We start from the raw sequence: 21,727 nt of genomic DNA on the forward strand, positions 1-21,727 counted from the left end.
AAAAATTACTAATCTTATGCTCGCATGGTTTATTCAAAGGGAAATCAAGCATCAAGCAAAGGCCTACTGGTACAGAAGGAAACCATGGCGACCATTAACCATGCTACTCAACTTGTGCAGCAACTCGGCAACATGAGAGACAACATCCAAGGTAAATAGAATTTTTCTGGTTCAGCTTAATGTCAAGAATATATCAATAAAATCTCCACTGGAGAAATGTCACGGGAGTACTGTTATAAAACCATCAGACATAGAGTTTTAACAGCATATGAAGCCAGGATGAAAATTTGTTTTTCTCAACAAGCTATTGTGACCAGTGTGTCAGGTATCCTCCATTATAGAGTGCTGCACTTCTTTTCTCTCTTTCCTGACATCTTCCTCAGAAAGTTAAATCTCAGGTCAGGTACATATGAAATCAATTATTTTGTGAAACATAAAAAGATTATACAGGCTGTAGTTTGTTTGTGTGTATATATGTTTGGTTGGTTTTGATTTTTTTTAATCTCGATTAAATAGAGTGGATGCCCAGATATTATAGTGACCGAGGCTATATAACTAGCTAGGTAGACATAGACAAGCTAAAGCTTTCCCATGTAGACCCATTACAGAGAATTGTAGTTCTTTATCATGGCAGCACTAAAGTAGAATCTATCTGTCCCTAGAATCAATTTTGATTTTAAAAGTAACTTTCTGCCAAGTTTCTATATGGAAAGATGGTTGTGATTTTTAGAAGAATTGTGTCAATGAAATAACAAGATATTTAAAACCCAGGGTGAAATCCCAGCCCCACTGGCAGTGGGAGTTTTGTCATTAACCTCAATGAAGCCAGGATTTCACCCCATTTTATAAATCTATTTTTTTTCATCATGGTTTTTCTTTGCTTCCAATTTGGCGAGACGGCATAGTCTAATAGATTGAATATGAAACTGGACATCCTAAATTCGAATCTCACCTCTGCCAGTGACTTAGTGTGTAGTCTTTGGTTAGTCATTTAACTTTATTGGCCAGACTCTTTGTTCTTTTAGGGAAACTATGCAATTTTTTTCAGTGCAAATCTGCCACAAAGGTGGCAGATATAGCCAGTGGAAGAATTCACCCTGGCAAGGAGAGCCCTTGGATGACCTAGAAACACCACAATGGCTGCTACACCTTTGCCTACACTCTCACAGCCTAGTATAGGGAGTGTAACCGGAGTATTATTGCAATACAGTAATCCTTGGTTACCATGACAGCTCTTGGAAGCAACTGGCAGCCAGTGCAGATTCTGCTGTAAACTCCATCAGGAGAAAGTCCTAGCTCTGAGCCAGCTGGGGACTGGGAAGCCACAAAGGTGACTTGAAACCATCTTTGATGCCTTCCCCTCTGGTCTTGTGTTGAACTCAGCTTGACCAAAGCAGAAAATCTGGCTTATTTTGTGTCTATTACTTTGTTTTCAAAATGGTGTTAAGACAGAGAGTCTGGGGACATGCCCACAAGTAGCGTGACCAGATGTCCCGATTTTATAGGGACAGTCCCAGTTTTGGAGTCTTTTTCTTATATAGGCTCCTATTATCCCTCCTCACCATCACAATTTTTCACATTTGCTGTCTGGTCACCCTACCCACAAGTTGTATTTCCTGACAAAAGAACAGTTGTGAATTAATCACTGGGGGAGCAGGACCCATGCCCAGGGGCCTCGGCCAACTGGGGAGCCCTGGAAAAATGGGCCCCCCTGCACCCTGACCTACTCCACCCATCCAGCGCTCCTGCCTGGGAACAGGGGAAGCCCCCATGCCCGACCCCATTTCCCTGGTAGGAGCGTTGAGTGGGGGGGATGGGAGGGGACTTCAGGCAGAAGGGGTGGGGAGGGGCACCCCACTTACTCTGGCCCAGGGCCCCACAAAAGGGTAATCCACCGCTGCAAAAGAAATAATTGCTTGGAGGACTTTACCAGAGGGGTAACTGAAACTAGATCCAACCAGCCAAGGTTGCATGTGAAAAGTGGCATCTGTGCTAAGTTTTTAAGCCTTTGAAAGACAGGTGTAAAGGATCTCTGTGTCTTCATGGTCCGTCTCTTAGAGAAAGTGGAGAGTCCAAATCCTTTTATGTGTGTACATAGCTGGAGAAAAGTATTTTGGAAAACAGGAGTTATCCACCCTGGCTCCAAGTGGGCTTGATAAAGAGGTTGGGTAAGGGAGAAAGACTCATCTCTAGACATCAGCACAATGCTGGCAAGCAGACCAGAGTGGTCAGAGACAGAGGATTACTTTCAGCTCTTTGCTTTTCTTTTTCTTCTCTGTAATTAAGTGGAGAATGCCTCATCTAGTTTATCTTATGAGAAATGTAAATCTAGATTCTATTAAACAAAGTTTCTTTTAGTTTAACTCCATTTTTTCTCATTTTTTAATAAATCTTAGTTTTGTTAAGATTCCTGTCGTATGAGTAATTTCATGCGGACATCTCCAAAGGGAAAAGAATACTGTAACCTCTAACCTCAGTCAAGGGGACAGACAGAGGTTTCCACTCCAAGCCAGTTGTCATCAGGCTGTGGAGTTTTCAATTTAGTTTGGATACAGATATTGCATTTCTGCAAAGGAACTTAGATTTTGTCTCTCTTTCTCCTTTCTTCCAACGAAAACATTGCCTTTAGTAAATGAAAGTACAGTTTTGTAAACTGACTGTCTACTGCTAAGTGTCATAAACTGTTACTGTGATACTGTTTCACATCAGGCAAAGAACAGAACAAGCTTAAGGTCTCCCAAAACTAACAGAGTGCAACAAGGGGACTCTTCATATTAAAATGTTGTGACAAGCTGTCACCTACTGTCTTGGAATCCAACTCATCTGTGAACTGACTGTCTAGAGATGCAGATAACACTTCTAAAATCCATCTTTGTGTATTACTATTGCAATAACAGCATTCTAACCAGCAACATATATACCAAAATATACACACTTTACAACTAGCAAATAGACCATTTTATACCTTCCCAGATGAAGAAATAACTTTTTGATTTAGGGACTAAGAGACTGTTTGCATTTTCAAGAGTTTTTATTGTCAGTAATAGGGACAAGTGACAACAAAATGTCCTGTGGCACCTTATAGACTAACAGACGTTTTGGAGCATGAGCTTTCGTGGGTGAATACCCACTTCGTCTGATGCATGTAGTGGAAATTTTCAGGGGCAGGTATATATATACAAGCATGAAGCAGGCTAGAGATAATGAGGTTAGTTCAATCAGGGAGGATGAGGCCCTCTTCTAGCAGCTGAGGTGTGAAAACCAAGGGAGGAGAAACTGGTTTAGTAGTTGGCTAGCCATTCACAGTCTTTGTTTAATCCTGAGCTGATGGTGTCAAATTTGCAGATGAACTGAAGCTCAGCAGTTTCTCTTTGAAGTCTGGTCCTGAAGTTTTTTTGCTGCAGGGTAGCCACCTTAAAGTCTCCTATTATGTGTCGTCTGTTAGTCTATAAGGTGCCACAGGACTCTTTGCTGCTTTTACAGATCCAGACTAACACGGCTACCCCTCTGATAAGTGACAATAGTAAGCATCTTCCCAAACACAACTGCACTGAAGAAAGATACTCCAGTCAGAGATTATTATCTCTATTCCAGAATATTGATGGCACTTTCTTATCACGTGGACACATAAAACTAGATTAAACCAACTGCAGTTCCTCCTTTTGTATCTACAAGAAGCAATAAAAAACAAATGCAATATACTTGAAAGCTTCCCTGTTCCCTGTGCCATAAAGGCCCAAGCTCTATCTTACAGCACATTTACATTATTCAAGCATTGACAGACCAAAAAGGAAAAGTGCATGTGATACCAATGTGTAAACACTGATTTAACCTGACCTTTGAACATCCCCTTTCCAGTCAGGGTTGGTATAGATCAATACGTGGGTGGGGGACATTTATGCAAAATTTCTGTGCTATAGAAAGTGGTTTAGATGATGCAATAGGGGACACTCTTCCCTCCATACCAGTACTGAATGGGTGCCTGAAATTTTGAGGGGTATTATAAAGTAGGAAGTGCCCTGCTTCACATGAGACCTAAAACTGAGATCCTGACCAGTTGTGGATATTAGAAGTTCCATGGAACCTTTTGAAAAGAAGTGGTGTTAAGTACAACTTCATTGTCCTAGCCAAACACCAACTACATAGGTTTGCCAACTACTATTTCAATTACTAGGGTAGTTACTTTGGGTAGTGAGCTTTAATCTTTTTCAGTTATTGCCCTATTATGTAGTACTGGTGCGCACTGTTGAACAGCTACTGGGCTTCACTCTAGAGGACTCAAGGCTTAATGTGGGCCCAAAGAAGTAACATGCCCATAATCCCTGCATTCCTTCCTACTCTGCCTATCTTGTCATGTCTCTCCATATGTCTTGGAAACCTAATACCTGTCACCTTTCATCCTTTTCCTTCTGTCTCTTTTTCCATTTCTCTTTTTGCTGTCTCTCCCATCTGTCCTTTTCTTTCTCTCCTTTCTTGTATTTTTATCCTCTTCTCTTATATGCCTTCCTTTTTTCTCTGCCTCCATGGACCATTTGTTATTCCCCCTCTCTGACAGAGATAGGATGCCCTGGTGCTGTGCTTGATATGTACTTATTTCAGGGGCTTGGCAAGGGCTGAACTGACAGGTGTAAATATTCTGGTCGATTGCTCAGAATCATTTGTGCTATGTACACCCAAATGGTTCTGACATATTAAGGGGAGTTGTGGTAGAAGTTTGTGGATTGCTAAAAATAGTTTAGCAGGAAAGAAAAACAAATGTGTATTAATATGTAGGCACTAGGAAACATTTGTGACAATCTAATAAACATACAGTGAAACATGTTGTAAATAGACTAAGAGTATGTCTACACTATGAAATTAGGTCCAATTTATAGAAGTCGTTTTTTAGAAATTGATTTTATAGTCAATTGTGTGTGTCCCCACTTAAGACCATTAAGACCATTAACTCATCTGAGTGCGTCCACAGTCCTGAGGCTAGCATCGACTTCTGGCACGTTGCACTGTGGGTAGCTATCGCACAGTACTCGCAGTCTCCACCGCCCATTGGAATTCTGGGTTGAGATCCCAATGCCTGATGGGTCAAAAACATTGTCGCGGGTGGTTCTGGGTACATGTCATCAGCCCCCCGTGAAAGCAACGACAAACAATCATTTCTCGCCTTTTTTTCCTGGGTTACCCATGCAGACGTCATACCACAGCAAGCATGGTGCCCGCCCAGCTCACCATCACTGTACATCTCCTGGGTGCTGGCAGACATGGTACTGCATTGCTACACAGTAGCAGCTCATTGCCATTTGGCAGCAGATGGTGCATTACAATTGGTAGCCATCATCGTCTCCTGGGTGCTCTTTTAGCCGACCTCGGTGTGGTTGGTCAGGGGCACCTGGGCAGACATAGGTGCTCCTGGCAGACCTCAGTGAGGTCTGTCAGGGGTGCCTGGACATAAATGGGAGTGACTCCAGGTCATTCTCTTTTTAAGTTTCGTCTTCTGGAGATTCAGTTCTGCCTGCAGTCATACTGCACCGTCTTCTGGTGAGCAGCCAGGAGACGACGATGGCTACCAGTTGTACTGCACCATCTGCTGCCAGCCTAAGATATATAAGAGAGATAGAGTGGATCAAAACAAGAAAGAGACCAGATTTGTTTTGTATTCATTTGTATTCATTTGCTCCCCGCTCCCTCCCTCCATGAAATCAACAGTCGACAATTGTTTCAGTGAGGTCTGCCAGGAGCACCTTGAAAAGTTTAATGGAGATTCAGTCCTGCCTGGACTAGTGGGGGGAGGGATAGCTCAGTGGTTTGAGTATTGACCTGCTAAACCCAGGGTTTTGAGTTCAGTCCTTGAGGGGGCCATTCTGTGTGACAGTTGTGTGCTTCTCCTTGATACAAACCCACCCTCTTTGTTGATTTTAATTCCCTGTAAGCCAGGTTGTCAGTCGACTCTCCCTCAGCACTGCTGCAGGTCCCTGTTATAGCCTCTGTCCTGCATGCCCTTGGAGATTTTTTTCAAATGTTTGGGCATTTCATCTTTTGGAACGGAGTTCTGATAACATGAATTCGTCTCCCCCTACAGCAATCAGATCCCGTACCTCCCGTTCAGTCCATGCTGGAGCTCTTTTGCAGTTCTGGGACTCCATCATGGTCACCTCTGCTGATGAGATCTGCACTCACCTGCAGATTGCCAAACTGGCCAAACAGGAAATGAGATTCAAAAGTTCATGGGCCTTTTCCTATCTACCTGGCCAGTGCATCTGAGTTGAGAGCACTGTTCAGAGCAGTCACAATGGAGCACTTTGGGATAGCTCCCGGAGGCCAATACCGTCAAATTGCAACCACACTACCCCAAATTCAACCCGGCAAGGTCGATTTCAGTACTAATCCCCTCATCGGGGGAGGAGTACAGAGCCCTTTAAGTCGAAAAAACTGGCTTTGCTATGTGGATGGGTGCAGGGTTAAATCAATGTAACCCTGCTAAATTCGACCTAAGCTCGTAGTATAGACCAGGGCTAACTCATCAGACATTGTTTCTGAAGTTAGTGGACAGAACTATCAATGTCAGCTTTACTCTGTGTCATACCCATTTCACCTACCATCAACCTGAACTGGATTCAAACCAGGGCCCTAGAGACGAAAGTGTTCCAAAAAAGTTCACTTCACTGTAACTATGTTGGAGTGACATTCTGTTTCTTTGTCCTCAGAAATTAGCAGCAAGATGAAATACTACGGAATCCAGCATGAGCTGAGCACCGAAGATATCATTCAGAAGCTGAACTTGGCAGAGGAGATGCTGAGGGAAATCCAGCATCGCAAGCCTTTCACCAATCAGAGACTGCTTGCAGATGATGAGGCTGATGTTGCACAAGAGCGTGAGTTTTAGGTCTCTATCTATTTGTGTGTGTATTCTGGTGGAAAGGCACAGTATAGCAACAATGTTCCAGTACTAATCAGACCATGGTAACCAGTGATGTTGAACCTATGTGAAGAATCTGCTCATAGATGCTGACTGTAGTGGCTGGCCAGCTGGACTACTCATGGCTTAAGAAAGCACATGCTATTATGGCAAGCATATGAAATCTGTGAAACCATTAAAGGTCTTCATCTAGCATTTGCAGTAGATTAAATAATCACTCCTTGAACAAGGGGTTAAAGGTGATTGTGCCATGCCACCATGCCTCTTTCCCAAGATTGCTGATTGCGAAAGGAAAAACATGAAAAATGGGAAAGGTTAGAGTAAGCCATTATCTGTCAGAATGAGGACTATGTAGACTTACAGGACCTTATTCACTGCTATGAATATATCTAGACTACAGCTGGAGGTATAATTTCCAGCACAGGTAGATGTACACACACTAGCTTTGGTCATGCAAGCATGCTAAAAATAGCCACCATGATGTGGGTAGGTGCATGGGCCAACCGAGTACAATCCCATCCAAGAGTATAGATGTGTACTAGGGTGGCTAACCTGTGCCACCACCCATGTTGCCAGTGCTACACTGCTATTTTTAGTACACTAGTTTGATCAAATCCAGTGTAAATACATCTGGAAATTATACCTCCAGCTGCAGTGTAGACACATCCTGTGTGCCTCCAAACTTAGGCCAGGGTAACGTCACTGATTTCCGTGGGGTTCACCAGCATAAAACTTGAGTCACACTGTAGTGAATCAGAGCCACAGTTAGCTCACTACTATTACCAACCTGGCCTAGGTAATTTTGGGAATATTGTACCTTGAAGGGTAAGACAATAAGTACTCTTTCATCCAAAGAATAAAAGTATGGACTAGTTAGCTGAGACTGTAAACAAACAAAGAACAATCCTGCCCATTTCTATAATAATTCATTGCAATTTGAAATTTTTATAAGAAGTTAAAATGAGACAAGATTTTTTTTCCAATCAGAAGAATAGTTAGAAATTAAGTCTAGCTAAGTGTCGTAGGTCAATACCCAAGTTCCCTGCGAGCAAATGTGTTTTTACTGACTCCCTGATTAAGGACAGCCACTCAGGTCATAAAGTTGGTCTGATGCTGGTATATGTAAACTCCATCAGAAAGAGCATACGCTGATGGTGATCTTTTTGGAAAGTCACATGTAGCTAGATTGGTAATTCATGCTGTGAAGGGAGAGAACAAAAGAATTCAGAAAGATTAATCAATAACCTCTGACTCTTCTCTCAGTATTAAGGCAGGTTGAGGAGTGGCAGCTGAGGTACAATGACACCAGATCTCTGTTTCCCATCGTATTGGACCAGCTCAATGACTATAACATGAAGCTGTCAGACTTACAGGAGGCTCTGGACCAGGCTCGTGACTATGTCAGGCAAATGGAGGATACAAATCAGGAAAATACTGCCAAACTTCAAGAGAATGAGGTACTGTGCAGCAGCATGTATATTGTTAGTGTGTCTATGAACAGCACATTTTCATTGCCAAGGACATTTTAAATATTGGATTCTAAAAATGTGTAGCTACAGAAATGACAGTGTAGAAACTTTCCTCTGTGTGGGTTTCTGTATTGTGGTTTGATGTTATCATCATCAGAGGGATTACTGTCTAATGGCTAACACACAGAAATGGGAGTCAGGACTCCTGGATTCTGTTCCCAGCTCTGCAGTTGATAAAGCATGTCACCTTAGGTAAGTTCTCTACCTTTCTGTGCTTCTGTTTTCTCACATGACCCTAACTTCATAGCCCTGGCCCAGGGACCACAGTGAAAAATGTAATGGTGCATTCTGCCGCATGGATTTGGCACTCTTAGTCTAGATGTAAGCTACATAAGTGCTAATAAAAGTTACCTGCTATGCAGAGCTACAGAAGATGAAGACATAGTCTCTGCCCCAGGGAGCTAACCAAGACACAGGTTTGACAGCTCAAACATATCTGAGATACATATTAATAAACCCATGGCAAGGATTTCACGGCTCAGCCTTCTCTGCACAACGTGACTACTCTTAATTTAATGGGGGTAATCAGGATACAACTCAGATCTTCTGTTTCAGAAGAACAAGTCCCCCTCACTATAACTAAAGGAGAATTTCCTTTAAGTATTATAAGCATAGGTCCTATAAGAAAATGAAGCAGTTTTTGTTCCATCCATTGGATGGATGGGGTTCTGTGGCCTGCTTTGTGCAGGAGGTCAGACTAGATGATCATATTGGTCCCTTCTGACCTATGAGTCTATGAGCAGAAGGCAGTGGTGTGTTCATACACACACACACACACACACACACACACACACACACACACACACACACACACACACACACACACACACACACACACACATTCAGATGAAGATCCACATTTCAAGTGGTCACGGTTTAATTATTTTTAATACATTCTATACATGTAAATTATTTAAAGAGGGATTTGAATAAAGAGATTGAGGCTGTTTGGAGCATGTATCGAAGAGGTGCAAAGTACAGTGTTGAAGTAGGATGCAAATAAAGTATTTAGGAATGGTGCCTTGAGAGTCAGGATGACTCTTGGGGTTGGCAATATTGGTAACTTGAACTTGATGTGGAAGGTAAATAAAAACAACAACAGAGATGATCAAAGAGAGGAACAACATGGTCACAGGAACCAGATTTTAAATAACAGCATTTGATATTAAATAAAATGGGCAAGATAAGATGCAGGAATTCCCAGAAAGATAAGGTTTCTTGGTAAAAAGGAGATTTCTAAGGCCAGTCCAAGGGTGTTAGCTGTAGGGATGCACTGGAACTGGTGGACCTCAGAGATGTTGTAAGAAAAAGAAGCACCAGATACATGTCCTTGTTTTAAACAAACATCCAGGAGAACAGCGCAGTGAATCAGATCATTATTTTATTCTTCCTTTCTGACTTTCAATATCACTAAATAGTATATAGCTAAGAACTCAGTGTTTTCTTTTAATAATTAAATATAAAATCAGGCATTCGTTTTTGTGAATTGCTCTATAAGAAGCTTAGGATTCTCATGTACAGAGTCTTCTTTGTTCCTCTCTTCCTTTTGTTTTATAATTACTGTGCAGAAGCAGATCTGCAGCTTATCTCATATTTATAAAGTGAAGGCTGAAGTATGTTGGATGCGGTCATAATTGTTCTTTGCTTTTATCCATTGTTTGAGTTTCATTACTTTCCACTAAGGCAGATGCTGTACCAAAGAGAACATTCACATTAGTTTTATTATTGTTATGGAAAACAGATCTCTAATTTGTACATAGTAAAATATCTTCCAGTCCAAACTATTCTACATGCCACTGTGAAAAGTCCATATTTAATTTGTCTTTGTACTGCAAGAGCAGTGTTCTGGTGGTGTAGTAAGGGTGGTTCATTCCAATAATTGCTCAAACTGCAATGTACAATGAAATTTATTTTTGTAAATAAAGGCCTAGTCCTCCATGAGGACAAGCCAAACTGGAAATGTCATATTATAATATGCAACTTGAGAAGTGTGAGCAAAACTTGGTCTTAACTTTTTTCCCATTTAATTAATGATATCTGTTTGTTTATTTTACCAATACAACTGTAGTGTTCATATTAACAACATACCAGAGAACATTAACACTGCATTTTACCAATGCACAAAACATTTCTGAATATGGATTTATTTTTTTCTGCAGAAGCAACAAGAGAAGGTGAAGGAGCAAACTGATGATGTGAACAGTATTCTGCTAAGTGCCATAGATACTTTAGTTGAGCCACAACTATTCAGCACAGAATTAAGTGATGTGATAAAAGTAGGTGCCTGATTGTATGACGAGTTTAAATGCCATACCTTTTTTTTTAACAAGTCACATATTCAAAATATCAAATTTTGAGAACACTTTCTATATAGCATTGCTGAGGTACTGACAAATATTCCAATAAAACCTAATCATTTCTGCCACAGTCAAAATATTTGTAATTAAATTTTACTGCCATAGAAAATTGATGTTATTTTAAGAGCACCTTATTAGGGATAGATTTTAGTTAAGCCTTTTGTCATGCATTTCTCAGTTACTTCACAGGGATGCTCTGCCAAGAGGCCAGAATATGCACTGAGCAGAGAACTGTTCTGTGTGTTAAAGAAAAAGCCCCACACAAACACCTTTGTCCATTTCAGGCAGAAGGCAGGAACAGGTTAAAGACCTTGAATCTCAACTTAGAGATAAGCAGTTGTTGGAGTTTGATTATTATACATCCAATCTACAAATCCTCTTAAAAGTCAATTACTCTGTGGAGCAGTGGAGTGAGGAAGTGAGGATTAATGTTTCATGGTGTAAAATAGGTTGAGCCTTTTTGTTTCAGTGCTGAAAATAGACGAGAGTGGTTGGAAAATGCCAGTTATTTTTGTGATAAGAGGTTTTTTTAATATTTTCTGGATTTTTTTGTCTTTTTTATGAAAACCTGAAGCAAACTAAGAAGAGGTTTCTGATAACCAAACACTGAAGAACTTTACCCAAAAAAATTCAGTTTCTATTTTTTATAGAAATGGAAACTTTTGACCAAAATTTTGGTGGAAATTTTTCATTCGGGTTATTTATTTTATTTTATTTTTAACAAAAAAAATTGAAACAGAAATTTTTCATTTTGGTTGAAAAGTCACTTTTCATTGGTAAACTGGTTTAATGAAAAGAACCCCACATGACAACCCCACAGCAAAACAAGAACCGCCCCCCCCCCAAAAAACATGAGACTTGCTGTAAGGATAATCTTTTTCATGTTATGATACAATATGTACATGTGGCTCTATTTATACATCAGTTACCTGGCAAATATTTCATACAACAGGTCTTTACAGTTTGTTTTTCTCTCTTAATTGCCAAGTATAAATGTAACATATCACTGGAAGGGAATTGGCATGAAAATGAGTGTTAAGCAGCTCATTTGCTATTACAAGAGACTCTTAGCTCACTGTTCTGTTCCATCCTTGTGTCTTGTAAACCAAGGCAACTATGGTTTAATGTTGATCTACAAGACTTTAAGCAGGTGGATTACACGCTGGAGAGGAGCTGGTTGCAGACCTGTCTTATGTTTGACCTTCTGTACGAGCATTTTATATGGCTATCCAGGAAAGATATGGCTGAGGCAAAGAGACATTAGTTGTCCTCAGCCATAGGCACTATAAAGAACCACTCATGAACTGTTGGTAGTCAGTCTTCTGAATCCATGCTGCCATACCTATTAGTAGTCCCATCAGCCGATCACTGTAAGACGTTTCTTTGCAGATAGAATTCTTTAACCATGATTTTTTTCTCTTTCTAATTTAAGAAGAGCCGCAGATACTGGCTTTTTGCAAAGAAACCTCCATGAGAATTCCCCTACATAATCCCATCAGTGGGCCCAGGTTTGTCCCTCCACAGAAAAAGATTCAGAATATGTCCCCAACCCTAGCAGAACCCAGGGAATTCAATCTGTAGGAACTACACTAGCAGGAGACTTCCCTATGGCTAAAACTGCAATCAGGAACCCCAAAGGGGCTATGCAGAAGACATAATAAGCCCGAGGCTGTATTACTTTTATGGTTACAGTCTGCTGGGAGTGCAAAGGTTCCATATGTATGGGGAGGTGGACAGTGCCACAGAGGTGGATGAGGCCACCCCACCCCTCATTCTGTGCTGTGGATCCACATAGGGTGAGCCCTTCAAGTGCAGATCGGTGGCGTATGATCTGTCACTTTTATCCCACCTATTAAGCCTCGATTTCAGATGATTTCAGCTAATCACTGTGGCACTAATATCAGCGAAGGTAATGGAAGATACGACCATCTCTCAAATGTGTTCATGTCCCATGTATCTATCCACTGTCCCTCTGTTTATGATATTTTGGCTTATTTTTCTCACTCTTCACACTCCTCCCTTTCAGTCACCTTGACCCCATCTGTATTTTGCCTCCTTTTCGACTTCCCTCTTTTTCATCTGTTAAAATATATCATAGTTAAAATATGTTACCTAACATACCAAAAAAACCCTGTATCGTTAAGAGTAAAGAGGATATTTTTGTTACTATTTTCAGATTCTTTCTATCCTTCTATATTTTGTTTAGAATGTTTCGGGGTTCTATGCAGAAATAGATGGCGCTAAAAAGGAATTGCAGGAAAAACTAGCCAATTTGTCTCGATTTGATGATGATTTGGTGCAACAGGCTATGGAATATGCACAGGAGCTTCAAAGACTTGCTGACCAGCTGGACCGGTAAATTTTAACTACAACAGACTGTACTGTGCTAATTTTAAGGGCTGCTAGTACCACAAATAGATTGGTAAACAGACAAGCAAAAAGATAGTGGCATTATATATACTGATTATAGATACATATTAAACAAATCACTGTAAAGTCATATGTGCCAGGTATTATGTCACAGTCTGTGAGAAAGTCTTTTAACTAGTGCTGATCAATATTTTGTTTAATATTTTAGATTTTTTTATGTCAAAAATATTTGTTTTAATTCCCTTTGTTTGTTGTTCACGCATTTTTCAATCATTTCTTTATAATCCCAAAGTAACAGAGGCACAGATAAAGTAGATAACTGAGAAATAATATGATACTGGCAAATATAAATGGGGACTGCAAAAATAGCTCATAAGAATAAAATGGTTCATGTGGGTGAGATGGTTCACATAAAAAATTGCCTTACAGCTACAGAAAGAGGTAGGGTCTGCTATAGTTTTGACTCAAACTGAGTGTACTATACCTATAGTAATTTAAATACCAAATGGATGGTGTCAAGGTGAATTGGTCCAGTTGCATACATTAAAAGTGTCCCAAGCCTTTTTGTTCTATTGAGAGATGATAAATACTTAGATTTAAACCAATAGATACAAAAGTGACTTCTAGACAGATTGGAATTATGGATTTATTTACAACTGTGAGTATGTGTGAAAAAATTACTATTGTAAGTGATTACTTGCAGAAAACATGTTCACCAAATTCTGCTTTCAGTATCATTGAGTAAAGGTATTTATGTGCATAAATGTTTGCAGTATCAACCCTTAGCTGCTTATCAAGTATCTAATTTAAATACATTTTAACACTTGTTCCTTAATATACCTAAGCCCCAGATAGGCGTTGAAAATAGAGAAAAAAATTACACAGAAAGCCAGTGGTTTCCTATTATAAAATGATACAATGCAGAAGCTTAAAATTACATAGCCAATTACAGGGATCAGCAACCTTTCAGAAGTGGTGTGCCAAGTCTTCATTTATTCACTCTAATTTAAGGTTTTGCGTGCCAGTAATACATTTTAACATTTTTAGAAGGTCTCTTTCTATAAGTCTATAATATATAACTAGACTATTGTTTTATGTAAAGTAAATAAGGCTCAGGTAGTGTGAGTGCCACTGAAAATCAGCTTGCGTGCCACCTTCGGCATACGTGCCATACGTTGCCTAACTCTGGTCTATAATTTTACATAAACTGGAACAGAGCCCCACAAAAAACTGTTATGTTAGGTATGAGAGCTACTAATTAATGGCATTGCAGTCATTTGAAAGAGAGTGCCCCCATGACAGGATGAAATGGATAGCTAGCACTTTATTGAGTACATGACATCAGGAATTTAATACAAAGCAAATGGAAACCTTTATGGATCGTACTGATGGAAATGTGACACTTACGTTTGTTGGAAAAATTATCCTATAGTGAAAGTTTAATCCCTTAAAACATTTATTCTGTCTTCAAATCATGCCTTCTGGTTTTGTTGTTTTTCTTTGCTTGTCTTTATTTTGTTTAGTATAGTTTCATTTTGGTCTTTGGACACATTTAGCAAGACATTTCAGAAATCTTATGAGAGAGTCCAATCTGGAGATGCATTAAGGCCCTGATCTGTCAATCATTTACATATACGATTAATTTCATTACTGCGAGTAGTCCCGTTGAAATCATGTGTTTGCAGGATTAGGCCCTAAATCTGGAAAGTTAGGATAAAGTGTTTTTGAATTCCTCTCGGAACCAAACATAAGCTCTGAATTTTCATGGGTTTGTTCATCATTACATGTAAAAACCTATTGAAAGTTGTTAATAGCTGAAGGATTGAGGTCATAAATTGATGTGTTAGATATACCTAGTAGCTAGCTTAATTATTATAAGAAACTGGAATATGTAAACTACACCTAAATGGTAGTCTTCATAAAAGCACTCAGTGCTGGCCTATCTCTGCTCTCATTGGAGTCAATGGTAAAATTCCCATTGACCTCAGTGGGAACAGAGTTAGGCTATTGCTGAGTGTTTTTGAAAGTTCCAGTCAAATGGGCTAATTCCATCTTCACACATGTGCAAACCCACGGTAATCAAATGGGAGTCAATGAGCATGTATGGAAGTGAGATTTAGACCAAAGTTCCTGTGTTTCATAGTTTTACAAGTAAGAGATGTAAACAATTTTTTTCTTTTTTTCCCTTCTGTCCTTCTAACAGAAATTTACACAGTGTTGATACAAATGGGTTGGTACAAAAGGCATTAAATGCCTCAAATGTGTATGAAAATATTGCTACTTATATTGAGGAAGCTAATGAAACTGCATTACTGGCATTAAACACAACACACAGACTCAGTGATGTAAGTAGTTTTCATAATGTTCATGTCTGCTTTGCACTGAATCAGGGTCCCAGCACGATGTTATAAAACTTTAGGCTCTTAAGTGTGAAGTAAAACCAAGCTCTTCATCATTTGTCAATTAACATTTTTGCAAGAATGGGGGCTTCATCCCTGTTGTCTGATCAAATTCCAAACTAGTTAATTACTTCTGCTACCCCAAATTTCCCCTGTAGTTTCAAAAGTATGCAGTGGTGTTCTTCACTTCCTGTCCTAAACTGTTGTGTAGTGTTGCTGTGTGCTGTTAAACGGCTGCCATGTTTTGCCCCCAGAGAGGCTGCATCTCAGGTGTGGTTGAAGTGATAGATCAGAAGTGATGCAGAAGGTGGTGGTGATTAGACTCTGACCCCAATTTGGCAAAGCTAGCTAAGCATATGTTTGATGTGAACATATACATAGTGCCATCCCTTACAAGCAAAGCTCTTAAGCATAAAATATGTCCCACTGACTTCACAGGTAAAGTGCTTTGCTGAATCTGCCCCTAATGCCCTAGCATTGATTCCCATACAGTCACTTAAACACTCTTAAACTATCATTTACTTGCTCTACTGGTGTGAAAAGGAATCTAAGTTGGTGTAACTTGCGTGCCAAAGAGCCAGAAGAAAGCATATGTTTAAGTACTGTTCACCATACTTTATAACTTACATCCACTTACATATCATTACTGAATTTGGCCCTAATAGTTTGTAAGCTCTTTGGGATTCTGTGTGCTGTAAAGCAGTACTTAATTTTAAGACATTATTAAATATAGTGTACAGCAAGTAGAATAACTTTTAATGTGCAAGTTTTACACTGGATTGGCCCCTTGAGCCATCCAGTACATGATTTCATTGGGAAGCCCATGGGCCTCACTTGGCCTATCTAGAAAAACTGCACAAAAGAACAGCTTAGCTGAAAATTAGATTTGACATCTGAGCTGCCATTCATGTTTGTGCCATATTTTAATTCAGACTTTCTAACACGGTTGTTATTATTTTACAGCATTGTAAGTATGCACAGTGCTTTACAAAACATATAGGAGGATGTTGTTCCTGACCTGCAGAGCTTACAAATTCATCCTTCAATACACTAGGCTGACCACCTATGTCTCATCCAAGGGACTCCATCCTCTGGGCAGTGAGTCACTGAGGAGAGATTACTACGGGTGTCATGGCCCAGGGAGCCGAACTTTGGAGAAGGAGTAAGCAATTCATGAAGCAGATCCCCAACCCCTGCATATAAGAGCAAGCAACCATTCTCTTGTCTTAGAAGATTCGCCCTCTCAGTCTCACTGCTTTTTGGCCCAATTTTGCACCCATTGAGACTTTTGCCATTGACTTCAATGAAAGCAAGTTCCAGAATCAAAAAGCATCTTATGCATCTTCTGTTTATTCCACAGCTTGCTCCATTCTTCCTCCCTGCCAGGGCATGATCTCCCTAGTGGGGAACTGATAATGGCTACTTCTTCCTTCTCAGGGATAGTGTCTTGCAATCTGAATAGCATGAAGATTGGTTAGGCCATATCTTAGTTGCCTAATATAGATGATATTTGTGCTATATTGCGGATTTATTGTTCAATTCACCTGTCTGGAGGAAATACATTCCTTTAAACTTCAGTTGCAACCTGTAGAAAATTTGCATTTGAGCTTTTTTTCTCATCCAGTCACCTACGTTTTACTTTAACAGAGAAAATGGAACAGCAGCAATTTTGTAGTTTGTGTCTGTGTGAAATATTATGTCATCTAAAAGCAGACACAATAAAGAGATATGTTTCGTCAAGCAGATTCTGACCTTTTTTTTAAAATGAATTTGTAGGCTGTAGTTGGAATTGATACTCAGATCATTTACCATAAAGATGAAAGTGAAAGGCTCCTCAATCAAGCCAAGGAACTACAAAAGACAGCAGATGCCAGTAAATATACATCCTTCCTATTGGTTTCACTACTTTGCCGGTAATACAATAGCTCTGTATATGAAAAGAGATTTCAAAAGCACATCATTAAGGAGGAAATGCTTCTGCAACGGAATAACATATTGATCAAAGTTAGAATCCAATGCGTTAGAAAAGGAAAATGTACAATTTGAATAGCTAGTGTCATGCCAAGCTGTTGAGAGTTTTCTGTTATTTACAGTGGGCACATTTACAGGTGTATTAAAAGATTAAGGGTCTGATCCTGCAAACATTTATGCATTTGAGTAACTTTACTCATCTGACTAGTCTCATGGAGGTCAACACATTCATTTACTCACATGCATAAGTGAATGCAGTTTTGGGCCCTACAAATCTAGTTAGGAATAAGATAAGATTTAAAAGATTCTGGCATTTTCTTCATTGAAAATAATGGAACTTCTATAAAAATAATGGAAATTACTGTTTTTATTTTTAAAGTCCTTGTGCTTTCCATAACAACTCTCCTTGAAGTTTGTGGCTGTAATATATTAGTTCCTGTCCCAAGTAGTTACTGGCTATCAAAGCTCTTTTTGAGAGTTGATCTTTCATGAAGATAGGGAAGCAGCTTCCAGATTCTCCCGAGAAGACTCTTCCTGGAGAATGTTGAGCATCAGCCGGAAGATTGCTTAGCAATTTAGATCACCTGAAGCCAACATCACTAGAATGCATAATACTAAAGTTAGTCAGGGTAAGCACTATAGTAATTAGTGTTTGTTAAATGCACCGCAGTATATTTGTGCAGCATAGTAACACTAAAGACAAGATTTTTAAGTGCTCTTTGAAATCATAGAGTTCAATTGTTTCTTCTGTTCTGTCCTCACAGGTAATGATTTAACTGTTGCGGATACTAGTCACCCTATTGCTGGAACAATTGCCAGAAAAGATGCTCTGAAAAGCCGCTTGATGAAAGCCAGGAAACAAATTCAATCGATAGAGCAAGGTTGTAAGATAAATACGTCGACTTTATCTTTACTATCTGACTATGACATTTATAGGAAAGATCCCCACTCTGGTTAGCTCAAGCAGCATTTGGCTGAATCTTTAAAAATAAGATTTCATAAACAAGTCTGCATTTAACCCATTCAGAATGTAGGAAAGATTCGTGGAACTTCGCGATGAAGGCAGAAAATTAAGATAACCTGCATTAAAACACACTGTCTCTCTGATGTGCACGTTCTTAGCCACGAGGCACATAATATACACATAACTACTCCGATTGGCATCTCATTAGTCATCAAAGTCTTGTCACATGAGTCATTTAGGCAAAGCCAGAAACTGTTCACATGGCAAAGCTGAGCACCTTTTGTCTCCCCAAATTGCAATGATGATGATATAATATAAAATTTACAGGGTGACAAGTTTTAGTTCTTTCTCTTTTGTTCATTATTTTTAAAGAAAATAATGTGAAGACCTTCCCCAGTAGCAGGGGCAGCTCTAGGTATTTTGCCACCCTAAGCACGGCAAGCAGGCTGCCTTCGGCGGCTTGCCTGCGGGAGGTTCCCTGGTCCCGTGGTTTCGGCGGCACGCCTGCTGGAGGTCCGCCAAAGCCGTGTGAACAGCAGACCCTCCTCAGGCATGCCGCCGAAGGCAACCTGCCTGCTGCCCTCGCAGCGACCAGCAGAGCGCCCCCTGTAGCTTTCCACCTCAGGCACGCACTTGGCAAGCTAGTGCCTGGAGCCGCCCCTGCCCAGTAGCAATGACAATGCAACAGCTCATTCTATGGTGCTTTCCATAGCGTGATGAGATAACATATCCTATCATCTGAAGCTGCATTGACTTGTTTTGGCCTCCGGTTTAGTGAAGGTTGCCGTCCATCATGTTATTCTTGACTTTATTACAGACTGGATACTCCATTAATTTGTAGACCTATTGCACTAATAATCAAAATTTAATTCAAGTGTATATTGTACTTGGCAGATTGAATACTTCGTTGGGCTGCCACTGGCAATTTATGATTAGCTAGGTGTTCCCTTAATTCTTGAAATAAATAGAGGTCATGGGCATCCATTAAGCATTTCCAGCTGTTTTTTACCATGTCCTGAGGGCCATGCATGTCCCAGGTGGAGCTGGCCAACAATTTTTCATCAAAACGTTTTTCAGTGAAAAACGGCTTTTTGACTAAAAGAATGTTGTCAGGTGAAAATTGTGGTTTAGTTGATATTTTCAGGGTTCTTGTTTTAAAAAAATCTGAAAGAGAATGTCAGTGACCAAAAACTTTTCAGTTTTTGTTTTTCTACAATAACCTGAAAATGTTCACCAAAAAAAATTCAACAAAAAAATTCATATTCTTTGACAATTTTACAGAAAATAAAAAATGTTTTTAATCCATTCTACTCCCAGGGCCTTGGATATACTAGCCATTACAAATCGAGCTCATTGAAAAGCTTAAAATGTAACAGTCTAACGATCAGCTAAGGGCAGTTGATACATCTTAATCATTAGTATAACAGCAAACAAGGGAAGGTTTTCAAATTCTCTGTGTAATTTGAAAAAGTAATAAAACTAAGGTTTGTTTTTTACCTCTGTGTGAGGAAAGCTCCAGCACTGTTGAAGTTAAACTCTGATTAATCTTATTTTCATTTTCTGATGCATTAGTCAGAAGTAGGCTACTTTAATAGTATTTATTACTGCTCGTTCTCTATTTGTATTACAGGTGATATTAGACAGCGTTTGGACCAATCTAAACTCATTAACCAAAAGGCTGTCAATACTACCATGGCAGTAACCCAGACTACTACCCCAATGGCTAAGAGTCTGAAGAACTGGTCCCAGAACCTTCAGAACTTTAAACATGATGCAGTTGCTTATGACAGTGCTGTGGACTCGGCTGGGGATGCAGGTATACTAACTGTAAAATGGCATTGAGACCCAGTGTTACTTAGGCCTTGTCTACACCACAAAGTTGCAACGCTGGTGAGGGGGTTACAGCGCTGCAACTTAGGAGGTGTACACATCTGCAGGGCATTACCAGCGCTGCAACTCCCTGTTTGCAGCGCTGGCCGTACACCCGGTCGAACCTCGGGTGTAGAGGATCCAGCGCTGGTCATCAGGTGTAGACACTCACCAGCATTTTTCTTGACCTCCGTGGAATAAGCAGGTATCCCAGCATACCTGAGGAAGCCTCTCTGGTAATCAAGCAGGTATCCTTCCCCGCGGTTTGCTCTCGCGTTCCCCGAACCCCCCCGCAAGCAGGTCTCCTTCCCCACGGTTTGCTCTCACGGTCCCCGAAACCCCCTGCAAACCGCGGGGAAGGAGACCTGCTTGCAGGGGGGTTCGGGGAACACCGGAGCAAACCGCGGGGAAGGAGACCTGCTTGCAGGGGGGTTCGGGGAACGCGAGAGCACACTGCGGGGAAGGAGACCTGCTTCCCCGCGGTTTGCTCTCGTGTTCCCCGAACCCCCCTGCAAGCAGGTCTCCTTCCCCGCGGTTTGCTCTCGCGTTCCCCAAACCCCCCTGCAAGCTGCCCAACAGCGCTGCAGCGTGGCCACATCTAACACCACTTGCAGCGCTGGTTGCTGTAAGTGTGGCCACTCTGCAGCGCTGGCCCTATACAGCTGTACTAATACAGCTGTAACAACCAGCGCTGCAAAATTGTAGATGTAGACATACCCTTAGTGTTACTATAGCAGGTATTCATTTCAAGCACTATACTGTAAATGTAGATTGACAAGTGTCACCATTGAATATGGTATGAGTTGCTTTCCCTGTCACCTCACAGCATATTATATTACTATTTGCTCTAACTACTGGATAACATGTGCTTGAAAAATGACCCAAATTTTTGAGACTCATTGAAAGTCAACAGGGTGTTAGGCTCCCAAAGGCCTAAATTACTTTTGAAAATGGAACTTAGGCCCTTTTGAAAATTTTACCACTTGTTACATACATGTTACCAATTATTGTTTTGGTGGTGATGGTGGTGGTGACAATAGTGGTGGTGGTTTATTGTTATTGTAGCACCTAGAGATCAACCACAAACAGGGCCCCATTGTGCTAGGCACTATAGCCATAGAGAAGAATGGTCCCTGCCCTGAAGAGATTATAGTCTAAATAAATAAGCAAGACAAAGGATGGGGAAAGGGATGTAACATACATACAGAGTGATCATTGGGATGGATTGTAAGTGTCATGTTAGTTTCCTAGTTTTGGGAGGGTTTGTAGCAGGCTGTTAGGAAGGGAAGGGATCAACTAAACAGAAAGACAGAAAAAGAAATAAAGAGGGATCATAAAAGGGAGGGAGGTAAAAGGGA

At 40.4% G+C, this 21,727-nt stretch overlaps 1 protein-coding gene across 1 annotated transcript in view; it reads left to right on the plus strand.

Moving 5' to 3' along the window:
• LAMA4 (laminin subunit alpha 4) overlaps window positions 1-21,727 on the plus strand; it is a 132,008-nt gene that overhangs the window by 67,675 nt on the left and 42,606 nt on the right. The window contains exons 9-17 of the mRNA XM_050949407.1: window positions 40-151; window positions 6,699-6,866; window positions 8,174-8,367; window positions 10,599-10,715; window positions 13,003-13,151; window positions 15,370-15,511; window positions 17,342-17,438; window positions 18,301-18,417; window positions 20,131-20,316. Of these exons, the coding sequence (XP_050805364.1) occupies window positions 40-151; window positions 6,699-6,866; window positions 8,174-8,367; window positions 10,599-10,715; window positions 13,003-13,151; window positions 15,370-15,511; window positions 17,342-17,438; window positions 18,301-18,417; window positions 20,131-20,316 (1,282 nt within the window). The remainder of the gene's footprint in view (window positions 1-39; window positions 152-6,698; window positions 6,867-8,173; window positions 8,368-10,598; window positions 10,716-13,002; window positions 13,152-15,369; window positions 15,512-17,341; window positions 17,439-18,300; window positions 18,418-20,130; window positions 20,317-21,727) is intronic.

Source organism: Gopherus flavomarginatus, chromosome 4 (genome assembly GCF_025201925.1).
Source record: "Gopherus flavomarginatus isolate rGopFla2 chromosome 4, rGopFla2.mat.asm, whole genome shotgun sequence".
NCBI classification, from domain to species: Eukaryota; Metazoa; Chordata; order Testudines; family Testudinidae; genus Gopherus; species Gopherus flavomarginatus.